This window comes from Cuculus canorus, chromosome 1 (assembly GCF_017976375.1).
Source record: "Cuculus canorus isolate bCucCan1 chromosome 1, bCucCan1.pri, whole genome shotgun sequence".
In the NCBI taxonomy this organism is placed as follows: domain Eukaryota; kingdom Metazoa; phylum Chordata; class Aves; order Cuculiformes; family Cuculidae; genus Cuculus; species Cuculus canorus.
In genome coordinates, this window is record NC_071401.1 from 155,910,927 (window position 1) to 155,935,055 (window position 24,129).

The window sequence follows — 24,129 nt, forward strand, 5'->3', positions numbered from 1 at the left end:
TTGTTAGATAGTATACATTTTATTAACTTAGAACACCAAAACACACTATCAACTTGCAGTTAGAACAAGGCACTAATTACTGCTGAAAAGAACCTGTTAAGGGATTCTACACAACATACACTCAACTTGCAAGAGACAACAGGTTTTCAGGATGTTGCTGTAGTCCAGTCTGCTGTACTTAATCTCTGGTCAGCCTGGAGGCTGGGTTGCTAGGGTTATCTTGGGCTTGATAGAATAGGGTTGCTTGTTATCTTGAGTTTGACAGATGCAGCCTTTTTCTGTAAAGATCTAAACAAAAGGTAAAGTGCTAGATAATCTTCTTTAGTTCCTTCCTCCCCAGGGAGGTATCAGGCATGGAAATACTGAGCCCTTCACCAGGCAGATGCTCACACAGCTGGATCATCAGCTGTCAGTTGCAGCCTACCTAGAAGCCGCAGGACAACCAGCCTTCCTTCCCCATTATTCTCTTGATGGCGAGACAAAACCTGGCAGTGAGGTTTCACATTAGTCCAAGGTGCGATGTTTCAGCTGCAAGGAAGCAGAAACCTGCTGCCTCTTCTCTGTACTTCAGGGTCACTGAAAGTAAGATATTCAACTGTGACGTGCAGTATTTGGGATAGTGGCTTGCTCTTCTGATATTCTTTCAGTAAAACACATAGCTCCTGGCCACCAGCAAAGCACCCCAGCACCTATACGTTATCCACAGAACATGAATTAAGCTTTTCTTGAGAGATAAGCAACTATGAACAGCTCCGGAGGAGCGGTCGTGACAAGTCAGGCAAATAAACTTTCCAATGTGATTCCAACTGCAGCAGCTTCAATGCCTGAAGTGAAAAAACTGATGAATGTGGCTGAATTCTCACAATGAGAAGTTAGACATCAGCAGAGTTCCACATCAAAGAGCTAAAGGACAAGGCAGAAACTCCTGGTATGTGACCAGCACAGATCTGTAACATCCGGACAAGTCGCTGAGCAGTGGAAACTCTTACTGCTTCCAACTGGAAACAAAACAGAGAAATAATTTAATCAATAGAAAAGAAGAAAAGCAGTGCTAAGCTGTGATAAAAGAAAGAAACGGAGCAGCTAGCTACAGAAAATTCCAAAGAGGCCCATTTACTCCCTCCCTGTTAGGGAAGGTACAGCGTTGTCAGCTGAAAACCCTGAAGGTGTTGCCAAAGGCACAGACATTAACTGCTGGTAGGGAAGCAGGCTCCGACGGCGGAATGATGAGTACACAGAAAAGTGCGCTACCGCTGAATGCCAAGCTCTCCCTCTAGATTTTCAGACCAAGCAGGTAATTGGAAAAAGCAGCGTATCAGATGGCAAAACAGTCTGTGAAGCAACAAAGCCTGGCAAACAGGAAGCATTACGCGGGCAAGAGTCACATGGCAAATAACAGCTCAGAGGATCCCAGGAACAGAAAATGCCTCAAGGAACAAGTGTACCAAGGCTTTGCGTATCAGAGGAGTCTTTGTTAATTTAGACTTGGCTTCCTGAGGCTTTGAAGTAGCACAGAAAGGAGCAGGTAATCTAGAAGACTCATTTCAAGGACAGTCAGACTCTTGTACCTCTACTGGTCCTGTAGAAAGAGTCTAGTCTCTGACACACAAGAGAGTAGCATATGTACATGTATTTATTGCTAATGTAACGGTGTTCCTAAGTATCAGAGAGCAGTGGAATTCAGAGATCCCTTCAGACACCAAATAAGCACCTTACCTCCAGCTCACAGAACAGCATGGGACTGCAGTAGACTTCTCCCAGTCTCCAGACAGCGTTCATCTCTATGCTGCAGCAATTCACTCTGCCAACTACAAAAAAAAGTTTTCCCACATATTACAAGCCCCATAATCAACATCCAGGGAAGAAAAGTACCGGGAAATTCCACATCCACAAAACGAGCTAGAGCTAATTTTGAAAGCACCATAGAAGGTAAGGCAACAGCGAGCAGCACAAACGGAATGGTACAAAATTCACAACAGAACTAGCACTGAAGTTGTTCATAACACTGAGAGCAGGAATAGTATCGCCACATTACTGAGTACTGTAACATTAACATTTTGGATAAGGGGTCAGTACACTATCAGCAGGAAAAGAATCTTTGACTCATTAATCAGGAGCCCTCCTTGCTCAGGTGGTATCATAGGGTAATGTCTCCAAGGAATTCACCTCATTAGGAGAGCAATAGAACAAGACAATGCCAAGACTCTTTTCCACCCCAGAACTAGGCCTCTTGACCCTCAGATTCCAATGAGATGGCACCTCTGTTCCAACAATGAGTAGCACAGGCTGGCCCCTCCACTTCCTCAGAGCTGAAGCAGGGAGGGTATGCAGCAAAGCACCTTCTCCAGTTTTTTTCGGGAGGAGGATTAAAAACACAAGACTCAGACAGCACATAGCAGGAATACCAGTCACGTCTTAAAACTGTATCTAATTTTTTAGTAGCTCATTCATTTAGGTTCATTTTATTCTGTGACAAGTGGTGTCCCTCGGGGGTCCATACTGGGACTGGTGCTGTTTAATATCTCCATCAATGATACAGATAGCAAGATCGAGTGCACTATCAGCAAATGTGCAGATGACACCAAGCTGAGTGGTACAGTTGTCACACCAGAAGGATGGGATGTAACCCAGAGGGACCTGGACACGCTGGAGAAGTAGGGCTGTGAGAACCTCATGAGGTTCAGTGAGGCCAAGTGCAAGAGTCAGGACGACCTGTGATTTCAATACAGGCTGGAGGACAAAGTGATTGAGAGCAGCCCTGCAGAGAAAGACTTGGGGGTGCTGGTTGATGAGAAGCTCAACACGAACCGGCAATGTGTGCTCACAGCCCAGAAGGCCAACCGTATCCTGAGCTGCATCAAAAGAAGCATGGCCAGCAGGGCGAGGGAAGTGATTCTGCCCCTCTACTCCACTCTTGTGAGGCCCCACCTGAGCACTGTGTCCAATTCTGGAATCCCCAACACAAGGATATGGAACTGTTGGAACGGGTCCAGAGGAAGGCTGGGGCACCTCTGCTATGAGGACAGGCTGAGAGAGCTGGGGTTGTGCAGCTTGGAGAAGGCTCCAAGGAGACCTTATAGCGACCTTCCAGTACTTGAAGGGGCTAAAGGAAAGATGGGAGGGACTTTTTATAAGGGCATGGAGTGACAGGACAAGGGGGAAATGGATTTAAATTGGAAGGGGGAAGATTTAGATGAGACATTTGGAAGAAATTCTTCATGATAAGAGTGGTGAAGCACTGGCACAGGTTGCCCAGGGAAGCTGCAGATGCCCCAGCCCTGGAGGTGTTCAAGGCCAGGCTGGATGGAGCCTTGAGCAGCCTGGTCTGGTGGGAGGTGTTCCCGCCCATGGCAAGAGGGTTGGAACTGGATGATCTTTAAGATCCCTTCCAACCCAAACCACTCTATGATTACTACAGTATCATGTGCTCCTCACTAAGATTATCAACAAGAGAGAACTGCAAGAGAAGACAGAACAGAATTCTGCAGTGCCACAGGAAAAAAAAACCAATAAAACAAAACTATAACACAAATCATATTCACAGATTAGAGACAGAGATGAGAATTCTGTCTGGCAAAAACAAAAAGGAGAGAGAAAGCAAGCATGAGATAAGAGAACAGTTTTTTATCTAAGAAAACAATAACAAAGGCAGATGAGTTCAGATATAAGTTAAACAAAGCTTTCGATAGAGCTGGTGGATTCCTTTGTTTTGTTACAAGTCACTGCCCTGTTTTAAGGATAGCAACAATGGCTTGTGGTGCTCAGAGAAGGGAAAGACGGCAGATACCATACGTACCCCCAGTGACAAGAAAGCACACTTTCCCCAAGAAGTAGCTGGGATCCACATAAGCTAGGGAATCTTCAACTTTCTTCAAGCTATCAGAAAAGCACAAACAATCCATTTGGACAGAGAAATAAAACAAAGGCAGCGTAAGGACAAAAGGAATGACTTTCAAAAGCACAATTAGAAAACCAGTGATGTTAACATCTGCTGACGCGTGAGCTGGCAGAGCTATGCTCTGTGCTAAAAGCACAGCAGCAGGGACCTCTGTAATACTCACAGCCACTTAATAATCCATCACATATCCTTTCTACCTAAGACTCAACAGTTAGACTTATTTTGAATGGTGTCCTCTCCATGATTTGCGGACACTAAGCATCCAAATTCATTAATATCCAACAAGACTTCAGTACTTCAGCTCTTTCAGAAGAGCTAGCCCACACATTTCTGCAGCACCATCTGTGCTGCAAGTATGCAGCTGGGCCTGTCATTTTTGGTAAATGAGAGCCCAGGATCATCAGACACAAGTTAAGTAATAAAATGCTGACTTTTGTGCCTTAGCAAGCCTTTACTTATGGCCTGGGGACAGAAATATCGTTTCTACAAAGATAAGCACAAGATGGATCAATGCCAGCAGATCTTTCTCTTTTGCCTAGAGACATCCAGAGTGCTGATCCCTCTTGACCAGCTGTATCGGTGACCTGGAGACAAAGGCAGCAACTGGGTGGTGATTAGGTACCACTGCCCAGCGCACATCAGCCATCTGCATAATAGAGAACAGCACCACCATCGTTTCCATCTAATTTCATGGACAGCATCTTTCTAAAGTTCAGTTTGTATCATCCCATGTCTGGATCCAGGAATAAATTCTGCCTGCTCAGCTATAACAGCTTAGCACATAACAGGCACATTATTGGACAGAGTGGTTTGGGCTCAAGCCATTGCCAGAGGCCAGAAAACCACTGTACGTATCATCAAGCAGTTCCACGACAGCCAGTCTTGGGTTTGAAATCCACAATTCAGTGATTCGGACACAGTAAAAAAGGTATAGATTTAGCCATCTATCCAAGGAAGAATATTTCCCACCTCATATTTTGCCCTTCTTTTACCTGTATTTGTTCTTGATGTCAATCATAAACACAATCAGATCTATCTTGGGCGGAAGGCGATCGCTGTCTGAAGGTAAAGGGAGGGATGTAGCAAGGTGTCTGAAAAATGATAAATGTGCCGGTTTAACCAAAGAGCTTGGCAAGGTAACGTCCACTTAATCCTAACCACATAACCATTTCAGTTCACCAGGAAGCCAGCTAATTACCAAATACGTGGGCACTGAAGAGATACTGTGATTCTTTAAGTGGTATTCTCATATCTCAAGCCCACTCACAGTTGCTGACAGCCACGATACTTGCTAGACAAGGTGTTTTATAATGGGAAGCGTATTAGAGCACAACAAGACTTAGAGAAGCCTTTTCTCCCTGCAGATCTGTATGGCAGTCATTTTAGGTAATGGTTAAGCAGCATCCTAACAAAGCGAATCCCAGTGCTGTAATAAAATATATTTTGCTGTCAAGTTTAGTTAAAATGCATCAGTGCTTCCCTGTCACACTCCAGAAATACTGCTCGTACACTCACACAGCAGAAGCTGCAGTCTCAGGTGTCCGTGTCACAGAAAGTTGTGCTGTATTCACAAAACTTTAAACCAGAAATTCATCACTAGTAGAACTGGATGATCTTTAAGGTCCCTTCCAACCCAAACCATTCCAGGATTCTATGACTTAATGCTATAGTTATAAGCCAGAAAGAGTTTCTGATGTACCATTATCCGCCTTTTTATCCCTTTCACTGTGACTGGAGTTACTAGGTTAGTTTAGGTGTCCTAGACAACACCATCACTGCTGATACGGCCCTTGGAAGAAGAATTACAGAGTGGGGATTTTTTGTACCTCTTCCCACTACGAAAAAAAAAAAGAAGGTTTCAGTAGTGCATATCTGGGCCTTCCACAGGGAAGAATATTATCAGCACCATATTTTTGGAAGATCATATGGATAGATTGGACAAAAATTCCAGAATTCTCTCACAATCCACTTCCCCTGTGGAAGCCAAGAGAGAAATACTGATTTTAGTCTCCTTGGAGAAAATTAGTTTTAGCAACTAAATCTTAAGGACTAAACAGTTTTCTACAGCAGCCACAGACAACGGTACACATCCCTTTCTACTAATCGCATGCAGTTTGCGGCTTTGTTTGCCAGTCTCCAAATCAAGGTGTTTTGTTTCCTATAAATAAGAAAGGTACAATTTAAGCAAAACATTCTGAAATTACCATAAATACAAGCAAAATGTGCTTGAAAGACACATTGCAACACAAACAAGCTTATACATTTGAGGCGAAATTTTGGGAGAAACTGACATGAAAAGGAAGTATCAGATCTCAGTCTAGGGGGGGAAAAAAGGGTCGGAACACCTCCATGATTTGCAGTTCTACTATATTTAACCCAACATCACTGGATGATGTCAGCAGCCCCCAGATATGCGCTGCAGGAGCCCTTCCCCCCCCAGTGGTAACAGACACTAAAAACCCAGCCCTGCAGTTCTCCCAACAGCTGTACCTGGCAGGTAGACCTGCCAGACAAGATCCCACATTTCTTTGTAATATGTATATTCCTGAAACACAGTGGGCAAAAAACCTGTAACAGAAAGCTTCTTCCTCACAGGCTTCTGCTTACCTAAGTATATCAGCAGGAATTTAATCTTGGTCTGTAGTACCAGTACCAGTACCCATCTACTTATGGCACTCCACAGCTCAGCATAGGCTGCAGGATTTGCATAGACAACTGGGTAATTAATTTACTATTAGTTAGCACAAACATCTTAAGATGCCGCGACCAGCGCAGTACAGTCACTCTAACTATCTGGTAGAGCATTAACTCCAGTTTGCCTTCGCTGCATAGCCTGGATTACAGCAGCAAAATAACACAAACACCTTCTGAAGAGCTGACTAAACAGATTTGGTCTTGGCAAAAGAACTGTCAAGGACATTATATCATAAAAAGTTAGTTAATCAAGCTTTTAAGACAGGACTTGTCATGCGGCTAACGTTAAAATTCCAAATGCATCTTAATAGCTCGAGGAGGAAAAGCACATGCATGCATACAAACCAGAAAACGGCTATGAAGAGAACCAAAAGTAACGGACCTATTTCAGGAGATCCTGTTTGTTTTGATGCCATGAGAAGCCAGACTCAATAATCAATGCCAATTTGATTATTAAGTATGGTATCCTTTAATGAGACTTCAGGCATACAGAGGATTGCTCCACCTAATGTGCGAGCAACTATTGAGGCTGGTTACATGATTTTTATACTGGTTAAATATACATATCCATATAGATTCTGGGAAACACATTACATATTCATTATTTTTCCTGGATTAGGTGTGTCTATTATAATCAGTTCTCTGAACTTATTTACGTAAGTTTCCTCCCTTGGCACATGTGCTCAGCCCTCTGAGGGTCTCCTTCAGGGGTCTCTGGATGGAGGCCGTAGGTCTCCCTCACAACTGAACTTCTCAACTCCCTGTCTCGCACATGGTCTCAAGACTCCTTGGGCACCTCTTCAAGATTGCACCTGGTCAAAGCTTTTTCTTCTTTCTCTTATCATCGCACCCATCCCTGTTATCTGGCTTAATTAAATACAGTCACATTCTTTCCCATTCTTTCTAATTGCAGCCTTGCCAAAAGTCCTTACTTAAGCGTAAGTATCCAGGCACAGGCTGGCTAAAAGATATTATTCAAACTAATCCTATATTTTAGTTCTAAAAACACAAAAAGCCTTGGGCAGCTTATTGAATGAGGGAGCGAGCGGCTGTGAACGTGGTCTACCTGGACTTCAGTAAAGCCTCTGACAGTTTCTCACAGCATTCTGCTCAGTGGCTGCCACTAAACAAGAGCACCCACTCCTGAGTGGAAAAATGGCTGGATGGCCGGGCCTGAAGAGTTGTGGTAAATGGAGCTAAATCTAGCTGGAGGCCGGTCACAACTGGTGTCCCCCGGGGCTCGGTGCTGGGTCCAGTCCTGTTCAATATCCTTATCAATGACCTGGATGAAGGCATTGAACGCACCCCTTGCAAGTTTGCAGATAACACTAAGTTGGGAGGAAGTGTTGATCTACTTGAGGGTAAGGGAGGTTCTGCAGAGGGATCTGAACAGGCTGGATCGATGGGCTGAGACCACTGCAGGCTTGGGGAAGAGTAGCTGGAAAGCTGCCTGGCAGAGAAGGACCTGGGGGTATTCTTTGTCAGTTGCTGAATGTGAGCCAACAGTGTGTCCGGGTGGCCAAGAAGGCCAATGGCATCTTGGCTTGTATCAGAAACGACATGGCCAGCAGGACCAGGGAGGTGATCATGCCCCTGTACTCGGCACGAGTGAGGCTGCACCTCGAGTACTGTGTTCAGTTTTGGGCGCCTCACTATAAGAAAGACATTGAGGTCCTGGAATGTGTCCAGAGAAGAGCAAGGAACCTGGCAAAGGGGCTGGAGAACAAGTCTTACGAGAAGTGGCTGAGGGAGCTGGGGTTGTTTAGCCTTGAGAAGAGGAGGCTGAGGGGAGACATCATCGCTGCCTACAACTGCCTGAAAGGAGGTTGTAGAGAGGAGGGTGTTGCTCTCTTCTCCCAAGTGACAGGTGATAGGACAAGGGGGAATGGCCTCAAGCTGCGCCAGGGGAGGTTCAGTTTGGACACTAGGAAAAAAATTTTCACAGAAAGGCTCATTGGGCACTGGCAGAGGCTGCCCAGGGAGGTGGTGGAGTCCCCATTCCTAGAGGTGTTTAAAAGACAGGTAGATGAGGTGCTCAGGGATATGGTTTAGTGGCAGATAGGTATGATTGGACTCTATGATCTCAGAGGTCTTTTCCAGACTGGTGATTCTATGATCCCTGCCCACAGCAAGGGGGTTGGAACTGGATGATCTTTAAGGTCCCTTCCAACTCAAACCATTCTACGATTCTATGAAGATCTATACATAATAATAGGTTAGCGACTTATAACAAGTCATTTCTTCCTCCAGGTTTCAAGCAGTTGCAAGCATTGCACTTGTCCCACGTTGTCCTAGGATGTCTCAACTCCTGTCTATCCCTGTCTCCCAGGAGAAGAAGATCCCTGTGCTTCTCCGGACCCTTGCCATTGATTAATCAAGCACGTGTGCAACACGAGAGGAGCAGTTGTGTGCTCACAGTGAACACAGGGACCATTTCCCCCCTTTTTTCTAACCATGCCCAAGAGTGGCTGGAAAGCTGCCTGACGGAGAAGGATCTGGGGGTATTGGCTGACAGTGGCTGACAAGGGCAAACTCCTCCTTTGAAATGAAGGCTCTGCGGTCCAAGCTACGACGCTACACTTGCAGAACAACTTTTTGTCGGTGCATTTCTGAGGCAGAAACTTTTTGGCTCCATCGCCCAAACAGGGGGTACCACCCCATCCTTGGCACCACTCACATCCTGATAGTGAAGCTCTTCTTCGCCTGGAGGATCGTCTCCGCCAGCTTCTGCTGCATGTCCTCATCTGAACCCACGAGCTGCGGGGAGAGGCGGGAAGACCGCGGTCATAACGCGCCAGGCAGGGAGGGTGCGCGGGAACGGGCACGGAGCACTCCGGCTGCATTTACATACGGGGCACGGCGGCCAATCACCGCTCCAGGGGCGTGGCCAACCAAGGGGTACATTTGCATATCGCAGCCTGACGGCCAATACCCGCCCGGGGGCGTGGCCAGCACAGGGAGGGGGAGTGTATTTGCATATCGCAGCCCAGCGGCCCTTGCAAGAGGTCACACAGTAGCCTCATTTGCATATGGCAGGCAGGCAGCCTATGCCCGCGGGCAGAGCGAGGCCAGCCCAGTGGCCTTATTTGCATATGGCAGGCAGGCAGACATATGGCCTCAACCCCCGCAAGGATAGGAGCTGTATTTGCATATCTCAGCCAGGCAGCCTATTGGAGGACTGTATTTGCATATTGCAGGCCGGTGACCAATCTCCGCGTGGGAGGCGGGGCCAACCGGCTGCTACTTTGCATATTGCAGCCCATTCGGGGGCTGTATTTGCATATGGCAGCCAGGCGGCCAATCTCCGTTCGGGAGGGGTAGGAGGAGAGGGGAACCCGGGAGTCTCATTTGCATACGACTGCCCATTCGGGGTTACATTTGCATAAGGCAGGCGAGGCTCCAACCCCCCCCGGCCGTTGTCGCCAGGCACGCCCGCGCAGCGGCGGCGATGCGGGAGGGCACTGGGGGGTGGGGTTGCAGGATGTGGGATGGGGGCGACACGGGACCTACCAGGAAGATGCCGGTGTTTTGCTCCGGGAGCCCGCGGAGGGGCGGCAGCCGGTCCGCCATCCCCGCCACCGCCGCGATTCAAACCGCGGACACGCCCCGCGCCGGCGCGCACGGTGGAGGCGGGGCCTCAAGGGTGCGGGGGGAGTGGCCTGAAAGACGTGGGGGCGTGGTCTGAAGGGCTCGCTTTGGGTGTGGGGCGTGGCCTGTGGGCGGGGGCGTGGCCTGAAGGGGGAGGGTCCAAGCCCAAGGCGGTGCCGTGGTGGGGGGCTGCAGCGGTAGAGGGTGTGCAGGGGGTTATGCAGAGAAGGACCTGGAGGTGCTGGTGGATGAGAAGGTCGACATGAGCCGGCAGTGTGCGCTCGCAGCCCAGAAGGCCAAACCGTATCCTGGGCTGCGTCTAAAGAAGCGTGGCCAGCAGGGAGAGGGAGGCGATTCTGCCCCTCTATTCCTCTCTGGTGAGACCCGACCTGGAGTATTGCGTCCAGTTCTGGAATCCTTAACATAAGAAGGATATGGAGCTGTTGGAACGGGTCCAGAGGAGAGCTACAAGGATGATGAGAGGGCTGGAGCACCTTCTATACAAAGACAGGCTGAGTTGGGGTTGTTCAGCCTGCAGAAGAGAAGGCTCCAAGGAGACCTTATAGCGACCTTCCAGTACCTGAAGGGGCTACAAGAAAACCGTGGAGAGACTGTTCATAAAGGCTTGTAGGCATAGGACGAGGGGCAATGGGTATAAACTGGAGAGGGGCAGATTTAGGCTTGACATAGGAAAGAATTTCTTCACGATGAGAGTGGTGAGGCACTGGCACAGGTTGCCCAGGGAAGCTGTGGCTGCCCCATCCCTGGAGGTGTTCAAGGCCAGGTTGGATGGGGCCTTGGGCAGCCTGGTCTAGTGGGAGATGTTGAAACTAGAGGGGTTGGAACTGGGTGAATTTTGGGGTCCCTTCCAACCCAAACTATTCTGTGATTCTGTGATTCTGTGATTCTGTGATTCTATGATCACGGAATGACGGGACTGCTTCGTTGGGAGAGAACTTTGAGATCGTCGAGTCCAACCATGCCTGTCCTCTACTGAGCACCTTGTCTATCCGGTTTTTAAACACCCCCAGGGATGCAGACTCCACCACCTCCCTGGGCAGCCTCACCAGTGCCCAAGAACCCTTTCCATGAAGAAATTTTTCCTAATATCCAATCTGAATCTCCCCTGGAGCAATTTGAGGCCATTTCCTCTCATCCCATCACCTGGGAGAAGAGATCAACCCCCATCTCTCTACAACCTCCTTTCAGGCAGTTGTAGACAGTGATAAGGTCTCCCCTTTTCTCCAGGCTAAACAACCCCAGCTCCCTCAGCCACTCCTCACAAGGCTTGTGCTCCAGCCCCTTCACCAGCCTCGCTGCCCTTCGCTGCCGGGTACCGCACAGCCTGGCTTATTGCTTATCACAGTAAAACCCTTGCCAAACAACTGCCAGCCCTGTCCTGGGCTGCATCAAAAGAACTGTGGCCAGCAGAATCAACAGAATGCCAGGTTGGGAGGGACCTCAGGGATCCAACCTCTTAGGTGATCTCTAGTTTAAATGAAATGGCCCAGCACCCTGTCCAGATAAGCCTTAAAAGCATCTAGCATAAAGGAATCCACAGCTTCTCTGGGGTGATTGTTGCAATGTTTTAACTCTTCTCATGGTGAAAATTTGTCTTCTGCATCCAACTGGAATCTCTCCAGGAGTAACTTATACCCATTATCCCTTGTCTTTTCCATGTGACTCCTTCTAAAAAGGAAGTCTCCATCCTTGTGGTAGACACCCATTATGTATTGGTACATGGTAGTAAGGTCTCCCCTAAGCCTTCTCCTCTCAAGGCTGAACAAACCCAGTTCTCTCACTCAGCCTTACTTTGTATTGAAGGTTTTCCAGTTCTCTGATCATCTTGGTGGCCCTTCCTTGAACCCTCTCCAGCCTGTCCACGTCAGATCAGGGGAGATGATTCTGCCCCTCTACTCTGCTCTCATAAAACCCCACCTGGAGTGTTGTGCTCAGTTGTGGAGTCCTCAGCACAGGCAGGACATGGATCTGTTGGAGTGAGTCCAGAGGCGGCCACAAAGATGATCAAGAGGCTGGAGCACCTTCCATGAGGACAGGCTGAGAAAGTTGGGGTTGTTCAGCCTGGAGAAGAGAAGACTCTGAGGAGACCTTATTGCAGCCTTTCAATACTTAAAAGGGGCTTGTAAGAAAGAGGAGGAAAAAAAATTTAGCAGGGTCTATAGCAATAGAACAAGGGGTAATGGTTTTAAACTAAAAGAGGAGAGGTTTAGACTAGATATTAGGAAGATTTTTTTTATGCTGAGGGAGGTGAAAAACTGGAACAGGTTGCCCAGGGAGGCCCCATCCCCGGGAACATTCATGGTCTGGTTGGATGTGGCTCTAAGCAACCTGATCAAATTAAAGATGTCCCTGCTCCTGCAGGGGATTGGACAAAATGACCTTCATGGTCTCTTCCAAGTCAAAGCATTCTATGATTCTAACTGTATTCCCGTGATGTCCAAGCATCCTGTGGGTCAGCCCTGCCAGAGGCACTGAGTGGGATGCTCAAGGGTTTCAAAGACATGTAAGAGGGTTAGGATGCTGGCCTCACCTTGGCTGTCCATGGGTATTTTAGGGTATTTTATTAGAAAAAATTCTTTACTGACATAGCAGTGAAGCATTGGAAAGGGCTGCCCAAGGAAGTAGTGGAGTCCCTTCCGTGGTGTTGTTCAAAAACCATGTAGACATGGCACTCTGGGACATGTTTTAGTTGGCACGGTGGTGTTGGGCTGATGGTTGGATGTGATGATTTTAGAGGTCTTTTCCAACCTCAGTGATTCTATGATTCTGCTATGGACTGACCCAAGCTCCCAGGAAGGAAAGTGTGTATTTCCAGAGCCAGGCTGTCCTGTTCCTTATGATGAGATGGTGTCTGTTAGTTTGCTCAAGTCTGAACAATACCAAAGGCTCCAGTAAAATTCCACTATTCTGTACGTTGCGGTGCATAATGTGAACTAATATTTGTTTACAGAGTTAGATGTGTCCATGCCCATGGCAGGGGGGGTTGGAACTAGGTGATATTTAAGGTCCCTTCCAACCCAAAATATTCTATGATTCTATGCTTCCATCCCATACAGATTGGACGATATAATAAGCGAGGGAAAGCAATTTATGTAACAGTGTTGAGCAGCAGCGCCTGTCTTTGCACACCAAGTTATTCTGGATGAGCTCTCACGGCAGCTCCAGCAACCCCAGCCTCTATCCTACCCCTTCCCAGGCATTTTCTCCCCACTCCCCTGCCTAGTCAGCCTCCACTCAGCCTGGCGATCCCCTGTCCCTCAAACAGGCAGGAAGGAGCCACGCAGAAGCACTGCAGTTACAAGAGGAAGGGTGAGCTTTCCTCCCTCCAAGGTCAGAGCAGGAGGATGATGTGCAGTGATGTAACGCTCTCGGAGGTCCAATGTCCCTTGAGGCTTATGGTCCACCTTGCTGGATCTCTTGCTTCCCAGGTTTGGCTCCAGATTGGTGTAGAGGGGGGTCCAGGACTCCTCAGCCACTGGCTGGGGCTGGTTTTCCCTGCCCCTTCAACCAGGGCAGATCTCAATGGCGGGAGGTGTGCCAGGGTGGAGGAAGAAGGCCAGAGAAGGACAAAGATCCATCTCCCCCCCTGCGGCAAGCCAGAGAAAGGAGGTGGAGGGGAGGGAAGGGGAGTTTAATGTAAGCTGACATCACATGGCTGCTGTGGCTTTTTTGATCTTGACAAAGGCAGACGGTTCTGCTCATTGCCAGCATGAGACAAATTACAGGTGAAGCAGAAGAGATTACAGGATATTTCTGGTTGTTGTTGAGTTTGTCGGGGGAAGGGAGGACGAATCCAGGGCAGATGCATCCTAAAGATGGGAGGCAGACAGATGTGATAAATAACAAGCGCCAGCTCCCAGGCTGGGGGTGCATAAAGAACAATTGAGACAATGCTCCTTTTGGGCTGCTGAGGGTGTGAAAATATGAGAAAAGCTTTGGTACCCACCTAAAATGTGTTTATCCTCTTTCTACCCCCTGCTACTACCCCATGCTTGCTTTCTGTCCCCACAGAAGGACTTGAGTGGCTTCAGTGTCTAGTTAGAGACATGTTCATTGTCACTTTTGCAATTATCTCAATACCAGTGTCTGTTGATGTTCAGCATGTCTAGATGAGCTACCACCAATCTCATGGTTATTCTTCCATGTCCCCAGCAGGCTTTTTGACTGTTCCATGGCAGACTTCTCCTTACAGTGCTAACCTCCATGGCAGAGGAGATGTCCTATGGGGACAACGATTTGCCCCGTTCACTCCTCTGCTTGCCTCACTTTCACTGTACCCTTTCACCAGGGTAGCAACTCCCCCTTAGCCCCTAACTAACAAAGGACCATTGGGTGCACATCTCACCTGAGGGTAACTTGGAGGTGAGCAGTGGTAGTGCTGACTGTCTCTGCCTGAAAGTCCAGGCTTTTGCAGAGCCGATTTTCTCCTGGGATGCAAAGCTGTTGCATGACAGCTGACAGGGAGAGCTCTGCCAGGCAGATTCACTTTGCTCTCCTTCCTCTTTGAAACACAGGCAGGGACACTCCACAGGGGGATGCAAAGCCTGCAAAATAAGCTCAGCTCTGTGGGGAACGAGAGGGGTGAACAGAGTTGTGGCCCTGCACCCTTGTTGGCCATATAGCCATGGTCCAAGGGGTGTGAAACAGACCTCATGTCAAAGGGTAGCAAGTAAAAACTGGTTTTCATGGTAGAGGATGGCATATGGAGGTAGAGACTCAGGCTGGCAATATGCCTGCAGTTCATCTGTAGCTCAGCAAGGAGAGGAGGATGAGACACAGTTGGGTGTTGGATGTTGCAGTGTATTTTACATATTACTGTGTGACTGTATCAGGCTGTTCCATCTCTCTCTGCTCCTTGTCCAGTTTGCAAAGCAGGAATAATGACTCGATCTCCAATTCCAAGCAGTGCAGGAGAGCTGAAGCAGGAATGTTGGTGCACTGGCCTCAGCACAGGCAGAAGGGGCTAGAGCAGGGCGTGATACAGAAGGGGACATCTCCTGATTTTTCTCTTTGGGTCACTGTACATTGTTCTGGGAGCACAAACAATTCAAAAAATAGTGGAAACGTAATGTAGCCCCTGTGAAGATGCTTTGGTGCTGCCAATGAAGGCAATTAGCATCAGTGAGACTTGGCCTGGCCAAGACCGGTGCTCCCTGGGAATGGTGCAGTTGCTCCTATAGCAGCACAGCACTGGTCACTACAAAAGAATATTATAGCACACATATTGCCCTTGGATATCCTTGGCCAATTTTCTGAATTTCAAGATATTTTCTTTCTGATTTCTCTCTCGGTTCTCCCCAGGCAGACAGAGGAGCAATGGAGACAGGCTTTAGAAATGGTCTCAGGAGCAGTGCTGACCCCAGCGTGGTCTCAGTTGTCTCAGCACCCAGTCCCAGACCTCCTGACAGTTGTGGCTTCATCTCAGCCCTGTTCAGCATGAGTTTTGTGAGATGTCGCCTAACTATGTGTTGCTGGCTCTGGGCTGAGTTTGTTCAGTGCTGCACAGGAAGGACACAGAGTACAAACTCATGTGTATTTGATTACATTTGTTCTCTCGCTAATAGACAAAAATTATATAATTTACAGCAAGTGCAAAATATTAGGGAAAATAATGGCATTTCCACATATGTTGCTGGCAACTTCATCTTCCTTTGGCAAAAGCTCTCTGCAGCTATTGTTAGACCCAAAGTAAGTCAGCTTTTTCCATTCTGCTGCTTTTCAAAACTCTCCATACACATTTCCTTAGCATTTTGGTCAACTCAGCAAAGATTCTTAAATGGGTTTTCTTGTCTGAAGCTGCAGTATCACCCAGAAGGCAGGTTATTCTGCTTTCCCACCGGAGTATCCGACTGATGTCCTGCCACATATCCAGGGTGCCTTCTGGATCCTGCAGCAACTTCCTCACCTTCAGCAGCTGAGCAGGGAAGTATTTCTGTGACTCTTGCTGGAGTTTTGCCCTCTACTGCAGACCCTGAGGGAAGCTAGTTTGATAACGTCCATTTATGCATGCCTCTACCAGCCTTGGGACAGTCATATTTGAGGAATTATTATTGACTTTAAGACAGGCAGAGACTTGCGTCTGATCATCTCAGAAGGTGCTGACAAAAGCCTCAGGGACACTAAAGAACAGTGAGGAAACTTGTCAGGAAAATCGGGAATAACAATCAGGTTTGGGATTAAGCAGAGCTCAGTATGTCCTTCTTGCTGTGATTTATGGGCATGTTACAAATAGGAAGTGTGTGCCTGATGTTGCCCAACCATCTCCTCTTTCTCCAGCCAGGGCTTTTGTCTGAGAAGGATCTGTCAGGAAGCTCTGGCTGGGTGGCCCTCCCATGTCAAACCTGACCTGGTGAATTGGGGCTGCCCAGAGAAACACAGGGAGTCGGAGGCTTGATGGTGGGCAGGTATCTGGGGGAATGGCTTCAGGAGGCTCATGTGTGCACACACACTCAGGGGCTTCCTCCAAGCCAGGATGAAGGAGCTGGAAGCCCCCAGGCACTGAGCAGGATAGGCTTGTGCTTATACCTGGAAGAAGCTGCGTGGCACACAGCAGCCTTATTCATACTGAAAGCTGAACCACAGCTGAAGCACATCCGTGCAGTTAGAGCTCTACATGGCACATCAGTGCTTGGAGCTGTCTCGACGCCACAGCTCTTGTTGGAAACCAAAGAACGTGACAGCACCTGAGAGCCCTGACACAGGCAACAAGCAGCTGCCTCAGCTCATTTTCTGCTGCTTCAAGGGATGTTTCAAACTCATCTGGTGGAGTTTCTGCTTGAAGCAAGTAAGGCTGATGCATTGTGACTTACACAAGCCCACCATTGTGGTGGTGGCTGCGGAAAAAGGTGATCCCTGCTCTTCGCCATGCCCTCCTCAGTGCTCACATAGCAGGGAAGTGAGCCGGGGGGGGGGGAAATGAAACAAAACTACTGCTGTTCTGGCATTTTGGCTGCATGAACTGCATGCTAGCATTGCACCCGAGCTTCAACCTAGGGAGAAGCTGCAGACCAATGGACACACACAGGATCTGGTGTCCCCCTTGGATGAGCTATGATAGAGAGCTGAGATGGTTGGCTGGGGATGGAGAAGATCTTACATGTTTTAGCATGATGTCCTCAAGGACGCTCAGGTGGATGAGCTGTAGCTCCAGCATGGACCAGTGTCCTGGAGAAATGAGGAATCTCCTTCCTTGTGCTGACCACTACTGATGTCCCTCTCATTGTCTTTGCATACCTGGAAAGCGGTTTCCCTTCTGCCCTCTTAAATGTACCGCGTCTTTGCCTGCTCTTCGCGTTTGCTCTGAGAACACAATAAGCAATATCTTTTTGAAGTAATTTTTTTTAAAATAGTGTTTGTCCAAACCACATGTTTCTCTTTCAGACAGTCAAAACCCTGAGGCTTGTGTTTTCCTTCCTCTGCAGTGGGATTAGTGAAGCAGTTACTGCACGGGTGGTCAAGGTGAGTATCATAGCTGAACTTCAGTGATGTTAAAATTAATGCATGACTGCAGGCTTCTCTCTGGAGGAGCATGGCAATCATGTGGAGTGCCCACCTTGCTGGAGCAAACCGAGAAGGAGCTAATCCCAACGGATCTGATCCTCCGTGCAGATAACCTGCTGGGTACGAGGGGATCACAAGCCTATACTCAATGCTTCTAAGCTGGTATGAAGTTACATCAAGCAGGAGAGGGGCTCAGGGGGCCAAAAGGAGGATGAGGAGGAAATAAAGCAGTATGCTGGCCAGCTTCCACGGCTTCTAGCACAGTCCCATCTCTGCACTGATGGATGAAACGCCAGTGCAAACCAGGCGACAGACAGCCTGAGTGCATTATCTTTGGAGTCAGCAAGCCATGTGGGCTATGTCACCATCCACATTGGCTTGAGGAGGGGATGAACCCATTTGTGCCTGAACCACAATCTACTGGGAAGCCAAAACTCACACTTCATGGCTCCTGAGGCATAAGCATGTAGAGGGTACAAAGTCGGAGCTCAGAGAGTTTGGTGGATAATATCAGCCCTGTAAATCTTTACAGCCGCCTTCGTGGCACACCTGCAGGGCTGTAGGTGTCAGAAACTATGTGGGTAGGGCTGGAGAGCACAGGCAGGAGAGCAGGCAGCTCTTGGGGCTGGAGCCAGTTGTTTGAGTTTGTTAAAACTTTTCTGCATTAAATGACTTCTGGGTCATGGTGAAAATTTCCCTGTGTGCAAAAAAAACAAAAAAACAACCCCAAACAACCAGAAAACCAAAACCAAGTTGGTTGTTCCTATTTCTGTTATGCTGAAAAGCTGAAATATTTTAGCCAAACCACTCTTGCCAGCAGCAGCAATGACAGAGCCAGGTATGGATTCAGAGAATGAGGTTTTTCACTGAAAGCAAAAATACTACTTCAGGCAGCAATATTTTTTTCTGTTTTCTGCTGTAAAATACTTTTAGTCAAAGTGTTGATCCTTTTATTTCTGCATAGAAACCCTAAAGGGAGTACTAACTTCTCTCCCCTTCCCTTCCTCCCTCTCTCTGCCTCCATCCCACTGCCGACAAGCCATCAGACCCCGGAGCTTGGATTTGGCACAGTGGTAAATGTGGAGCTTTAAAATCCCATAAATCTCCATCAGTTTGAGCTCACATACATCTCCTTCAGCATTTCTCCTCCTCTCTAGCCCCATCCTTCCTTCTCAGCCCAGCGGAGAGCAGGTGCTCTGGTGCCAGCCCATACAGTAGGAGGGAGAGCATCCCTCAGCTGGGAGAGCATCCCTCAGCTGCCTTTTCTGTGGCTGTCACGCGGGTACCATGTGCGGGTGAGCTCCAGAGGCCCGTTGCCATAACAACTGCTGCTAAAATTCCCCCCCTGCAAAGGGATGCAATTGGTTGCAGATGGTCCCTCCTCCGGGGGAAAGCAATGGTGGGGTGCCCTGGGGAGGCTGGAGAGGGGCTGACACTGACAGGGGGGCGATGAGGGAAGCCCCCAGGAGCCCTGCTAGGAAATGAGGCCACGCTGCCGGCTGCATGTCATCTCTGCATGCTCCCGCCAGCTCTTGGCTGCTCCCGCCATCCTTCCCTCCCGCCCTGCGCCTGTCACTTCTCACTGTTGTCGTGCTTTCCCAGATCAGGGTCCCTTCTCCCTGGCACTGCCTGGCTGGGAAAAGAGCCTGATTCATCCCAGCCACACTCCAGCAGATGCCAGAGGGAGCAGCCTCATCCCATTGCCCTGGACCAGTGGAAGGAGGTAGGTGGCATGTTGCAGGGCAGATAGTGGGTGCTTGTGGGGATGCAATGTATGGAAATGGGGTTGTGTCTGGGGCCCCAGCTGTCAGCAGCTCCTTACCCCCAGCTGCAAGCTTCCTCGGGGTGCCCCATCCTGGGGGGGATCTTCTGTGGTCAGGGTGAGCCTGTGGTTGGTCATGCTGCAACCCAGTTTATGCTCCTGACCATACGCACAGGGACGGTTTTGTGCCCAAAGTCACCTGCGTCCTGGCACTCTGCATGGGCACCGCTCCTGCCTTGCTAACATCATGCCCGCTCACCACTGCATGTCTGCATCTCCTGCAGACTCCCCATCCCTGTTCCAGCACTCCCCCAGCAGTTTCTGCCCTATCACTTGAAGCTTGCCCCCCAGGGCACCCATCACAAGTGTCTCCATGGCATCTCAGGGTGCAGCCGGAGGCAGTACAAGGGATCCAGGGGTGACATTGAAAGAGAGTGCTCAGGTGACACATGCAGCATGAGTTTAAAGAGAGTCAGTCAGCTTACCTCTATGAGATGCTGTCTTGGCTAAAAGACCCAGGGCTCTTTTGTACCTCTCGGAGGACATGGATGTTCCACTGCAAAACAGGGTGCTGAGATCAACCGGTCCAGCAAGGGATAAGACCATTTTAATATCTGCAGAGCTGCTCTGGAAAGCTGATGTCTTCCCAAATGAAACTCCCTCTTTCAGCATATGCAGCCCAAATCTGCTCACCCACCTGACAAGAGCAATTGCTTTGCTGGGCCAGCCCTGCAGAGACTGGGGTGGGAGCTCTGACACCTTGCCTGGTGCTTGTCTAGGCCAGCGAGGACCTTTGGGGGGGGGCAGGGACAGGCAGGCAGTGGGAGGATGTGGCATGAGGTGAGGGCTGCATAGCAAATAGACCAAATAGGTTGCTGGCAAGGAGCTGGGAAGTGCTGGCTCTGGTAGTCACTCTGGAAGGATAAATGGGGAAGTCTGTAGGGCTGCTTTTTATTGCGATATTTTTGGATGGCAGCTTCACTCCCAGGTTTGGAAAGCCGATGATCAGAGAAGAAAATGAGGTTGTTGGCTTTCCTCCCGTAGCCTCAGGCAAAGGATATCCAAGCCAAACTCGCCTTACCAGGCTCCCTAACCCTGCCCGTTGCTGTCACCAGCCAGGGACTGGTATCTGTTGCTGGGACACCTCCAGAGAAGGGGTTTGCAGCAGCCTTGGCCTCCCAGCCTGGCTGAGGCAGCAGCTGGAGCTGTTCAGGGGGTGTTTTTGTCCTTCACACAGCAGCAGCAGGGAACAGAGGAGCTACTTTTGCAGAGCCAGACCTGAGCCTTAGACCTGACTCCTGTCAGGGCTGGGAGTTTGTGCTGAAGTCCTTCCTTAGCACCTCAGTGTAAGCTGAGGAAGGGAAAACCCACAGTGGAATCTCTGTACCCCACCACAAGTCTGTGATGTTTTTGCAGGCCAGGGTGAGGGCTTTCCTCCTGAGTTAGTCACCTGAGGAAGGCAGAGGCAGCCATGAAGAGGCAGGAGCAGTGCTCAGACTGCCTCTTTGCTCCTGGCCAAATGGTAGCAGACGCTTAGCCACCCAGTCTCATAGAATCATAGAACCATAGAATAGTTTGGGTTGGAAGGGACCTTAAAGATCATCCAGTTCAAACCCCCCTGCGATGGAAGGAAGCCTGGGGACACATGGGTAGTGGCACAGGCATGACTTGGGGGATGGTTTCAGGTGGCATCTTTCAGGCATCTGGAAAATCAGGAGCTTGATGAAGGCTCAGCTTTGCCTTAACTCCATCCCCATTGAAGTCAAGGGCAGTTTCATCACCCCCACTGAGAAGTAAAGGTTTTGGAAAGCCATGCTTTGGGACTGCATTTGGTGCCTGAGCCTGGCACTGTCACCCTTTCCCAAGCGTAAGAGTCCTCTTTTTTATCTACTGAAGCCTGTGACAAGCAGCATGCTCACTGCTCAAAACCCAGCAGCCCTGACACCTGGGGTAGGCTGTAGCTGTGACTCTTGTAGGGAATGCTTCTTGATGCCTGTTTCTACCCCTGCATGACCCATACGCTAGCAGGTGTTTTGGTAAGAATGGGCAGCTGGGAGCTAAACAAGTTGGGCACTGCTCTGAGTTACAATGTGGGTTGCTCCCACCCTCTCAAAGAAAGGGAATAAGATCTGGGCACAAACACAGTACCATTACAGCTTTTAAATGGCCCCAAGTCGGGGTGTATGCCCTGAGCACGGCATCAGTGGGGCCATACAGTTGGGGAGGGGGTGGGCCAGGGCACCAGCAGGTTGTCATGCTAGGACTTCATCTGTCTGTCCCTCCAGAAACTTCATCCCTAACGTCTGGGCTGGGAGATGTTTGATCCTTCCTGCTGCTCACTTTTAGCATCATGTTGACAGCAATCGTGCAGTGCATTGTTTTGTGTTCCCCAGGGCGACGCTGCTCTGGACTTGTCACCTTGTGCCCTGGTGGCGAGAGGCTCCTGGCAAGGCAGATCAGCCATCCCAGGTAAGTGGCTCCCACTGCCCAGTGGGTGACGGCAGGGGGGATAGGGAACGCACACACTAAATAGGGATGCAGCAAGAGGAGGCTCAGCCTCAAGCCAGACCAACTCAGGATGGAAATTCAAAGGTGATGTGAAGGATCAGGGGAAGTGGCAGCCGAGTTTCACCCAAGCAGGAGATAAGAAGCAGCTGTATTTACCCACTGCCCACCTTTAACAGCTGGCAGCAGGGCTGGGGGTGTGCAGGCTTGCCCCCTTCTGTAGGGATGGAGCAGGACTGCTGCTCAGTGAGAGGGTCCTAGCGATGAGCCAAAGGGATTGTTGTCTCCTGAAGGCTGAGGTGCCTTGGTGTGCAATCAAGTGCAAACCGGGGCGCAGCAGCGCTGTGAGAAGGGGTGCAGGGAAGCAGGGCACTGCTGATGAGGCAGGTGTCCCATGATGAAGCTCGGTGGAGATGTCTTGTGGGTGCTCCCACTACATGAGCTTTCTCCTCTTTTCTCTGGCAGCCATGCCCCACTTCTTGGATTGGTTTGTGCCGGTGTATCTGATGATCTCCATTCTCATCCTGGTGGGCTTTGGAGCTTGCATTTACTACTTCGAGCCAGGACTCCAGGAAGCCCATAAGTGGCGAACACAGAGGCCAATTGTGGAAAGAGATCTTCGGAAGACACTGATGATTCGGGACAACCTGGCATTCGGGGTGCCAGAGGTCTGATACGCTACCTGTGGAGTCCAGAAGAGTCAATCCTGGGTGAGCAGCAGTCCACAAGCCTTAGTCAGGATGACAGTCCTTCCCTATCACTTCTCTCTTCGCTGATCCGGACCTCGTACTCACCACTCACCTTTCTGCTCTTTTGCTTGTTATGCAAGGTTTGTGTGGCACTGTAGACTTGGGGCTTCCCACATGCTCACAGCCCTTTACCTAACCAAGGACTTCTGCTCCTCCCTATGGCCAAGACTGATGAATCACTCAAATGAAAGGCCCCTTGTTAACCACTTGAGTTTGAGCTGCTTGGCATCTTGATGTGACCCTCAGAAAGAAAGATCTCTACAGGGGTACCAGGCTTGTAGAGGGATACAGAGTCTTTTACTCCTAGTCACAGTCTAACCCAGTCTGTTTAATTTCAGAGGATATCTGGGGGGAGATAAATGGGATTTCAATACAGAGCATTGCTTCAGCTGAGCTCTTCACAGAACCCACCCTTGGCACTGGGCTGGTAAGCTTGTTGAAGTTCTGTGCAGAGGGGTCAAGGGATCAGAAAGCCCCAGAAACAGAATGCCTTTATCCTTGCTAAAGGTACACCACTTCTATATGTCTGTTTGGGAAATGGAGAACACACATCCACCTATCCACCCATTTCAGATGTTCCACATTAAAATTAAAGGTCTTTACTAAAGAGGTATGTCCAAGTCCTGTGTCAAGCTGAGAACATTCTGCAGCTCTCCATGAAAGAGTACTTCCAGAATTATCACACAAGCCTTTCTGGATCTGCCTGACCTGCTCCTCTGCGGCAGAGTGAGGTGGAATAGTCTGGGAGGTAACTTGCACTTGTTCAGCCCCCTGCACTCCAGAGTCCTCTGGCATGGGTGGACCCTCCCTTAACTGTCATCCCAACAAAAGCTGTGAAGCATCCCTGAACCCCTTTTCCTGCATGTGTCTGAGAAGGGACGCTGAGCGTGTCAGTGAAATGGGCCCCTTTCACTGCCTCTGCTTTCTAAGCCCAAGCTGTATAATGTGGGTCTGGCACAAAATCCCATATTTACAGCATAGCTGCACTTCCAGCACTGCTCCAGGCCTCATTGGCTACCAGAGGGCCGTATGAAGGTGTGATTCTGGGGCTAAGAGGGACACTCACCTCTTCTCCCTTCCTGCCAGCCCAGTGCAATGCCCAGTGTGTGCAAGGAGGTCTGGGAGCTCTGAACCTGTGGTAGAAGGTTTCATCAAAAGCCTCTCCTCAAGTCTCCTCCCACCCCAACACCCACCTTTTGGATGCAGTAAGTGTAGCGGTGCCACCTGCGAGTGCTTTGGACACAGTGGGGTCTTGTGTGCCCCACTCCGTACATGCATGTCTGCACATCCTGTGCTGTCACCTGGGCCTACTGATATGAACACCACACACATCCCCCTTGTGCTCATGGGTGCCAGCTCTGTGCTGTAGACCCCTTCGGTTCCTTTGGGCAGCGGGATTCCCTTGGGCTGTC

The 24,129-nt window shown here is 49.4% G+C and overlaps 2 protein-coding genes across 2 annotated transcripts; one reads left to right on the forward strand and one right to left on the reverse strand.

Moving 5' to 3' along the window:
- On the reverse strand, positions 1-10,235 carry CENPM (centromere protein M). The gene is made up of 6 exons (XM_054056859.1): positions 10,103-10,235; positions 9,270-9,349; positions 4,891-4,989; positions 3,797-3,876; positions 1,717-1,808; positions 1-998 (listed from the first exon to the last, which is right to left on the reverse strand). Exons 1-6 carry the CDS (start codon positions 10,160-10,162, stop codon positions 873-875), a joined length of 537 nt encoding a protein of 178 aa, XP_053912834.1. The 5' UTR covers positions 10,163-10,235; the 3' UTR covers positions 1-872.
- Positions 10,236-19,062: 8,827 nt separating this feature from the next.
- On the forward strand, positions 19,063-23,240 carry SMIM45 (small integral membrane protein 45). Its single transcript, XM_054080827.1, has 3 exons — positions 19,063-19,424; positions 21,857-21,932; positions 22,434-23,240. The coding sequence occupies exons 1-3, from the start codon at positions 19,218-19,220 to the stop codon at positions 22,640-22,642; spliced, it is 492 nt and encodes a 163-aa protein (XP_053936802.1). The 5' UTR covers positions 19,063-19,217; the 3' UTR covers positions 22,643-23,240.
- Positions 23,241-24,129: the final 889 nt, after the last annotated feature.

What these genes read in the sequence shown, in the direction of transcription:
- CENPM (XM_054056859.1), bottom strand. Translation starts at nt 10,162, where the DNA reads ATGGCGGACCGGCTGCCGCCCCTCCGCGGGCTCCCGGAGCAAAACACC. An exon ending in AAGAGCTTCACTATCAGGAT is followed by an intron (nt 4,990 to 9,269) that starts GTGAGTGGTGCC and finishes ATCATTTTTCAG; the next exon opens with ACACCTTGCTACATCCCTCC. An exon ending in TGCTGTTCTGTGAGCTGGAG is followed by an intron (nt 999 to 1,716) that starts GTAAGGTGCTTA and finishes TTTTGTTTCCAG; the next exon opens with TTGGAAGCAGTAAGAGTTTC.
- SMIM45 (XM_054080827.1), top strand. Translation starts at nt 19,218, where the DNA reads ATGCTCCCGCCAGCTCTTGGCTGCTCCCGCCATCCTTCCCTCCCGCCC. An exon ending in CCCTGGACCAGTGGAAGGAG is followed by an intron (nt 19,425 to 21,856) that starts GTAGGTGGCATG and finishes TGTGTTCCCCAG; the next exon opens with GGCGACGCTGCTCTGGACTT. An exon ending in AGGCAGATCAGCCATCCCAG is followed by an intron (nt 21,933 to 22,433) that starts GTAAGTGGCTCC and finishes TTTCTCTGGCAG; the next exon opens with CCATGCCCCACTTCTTGGAT.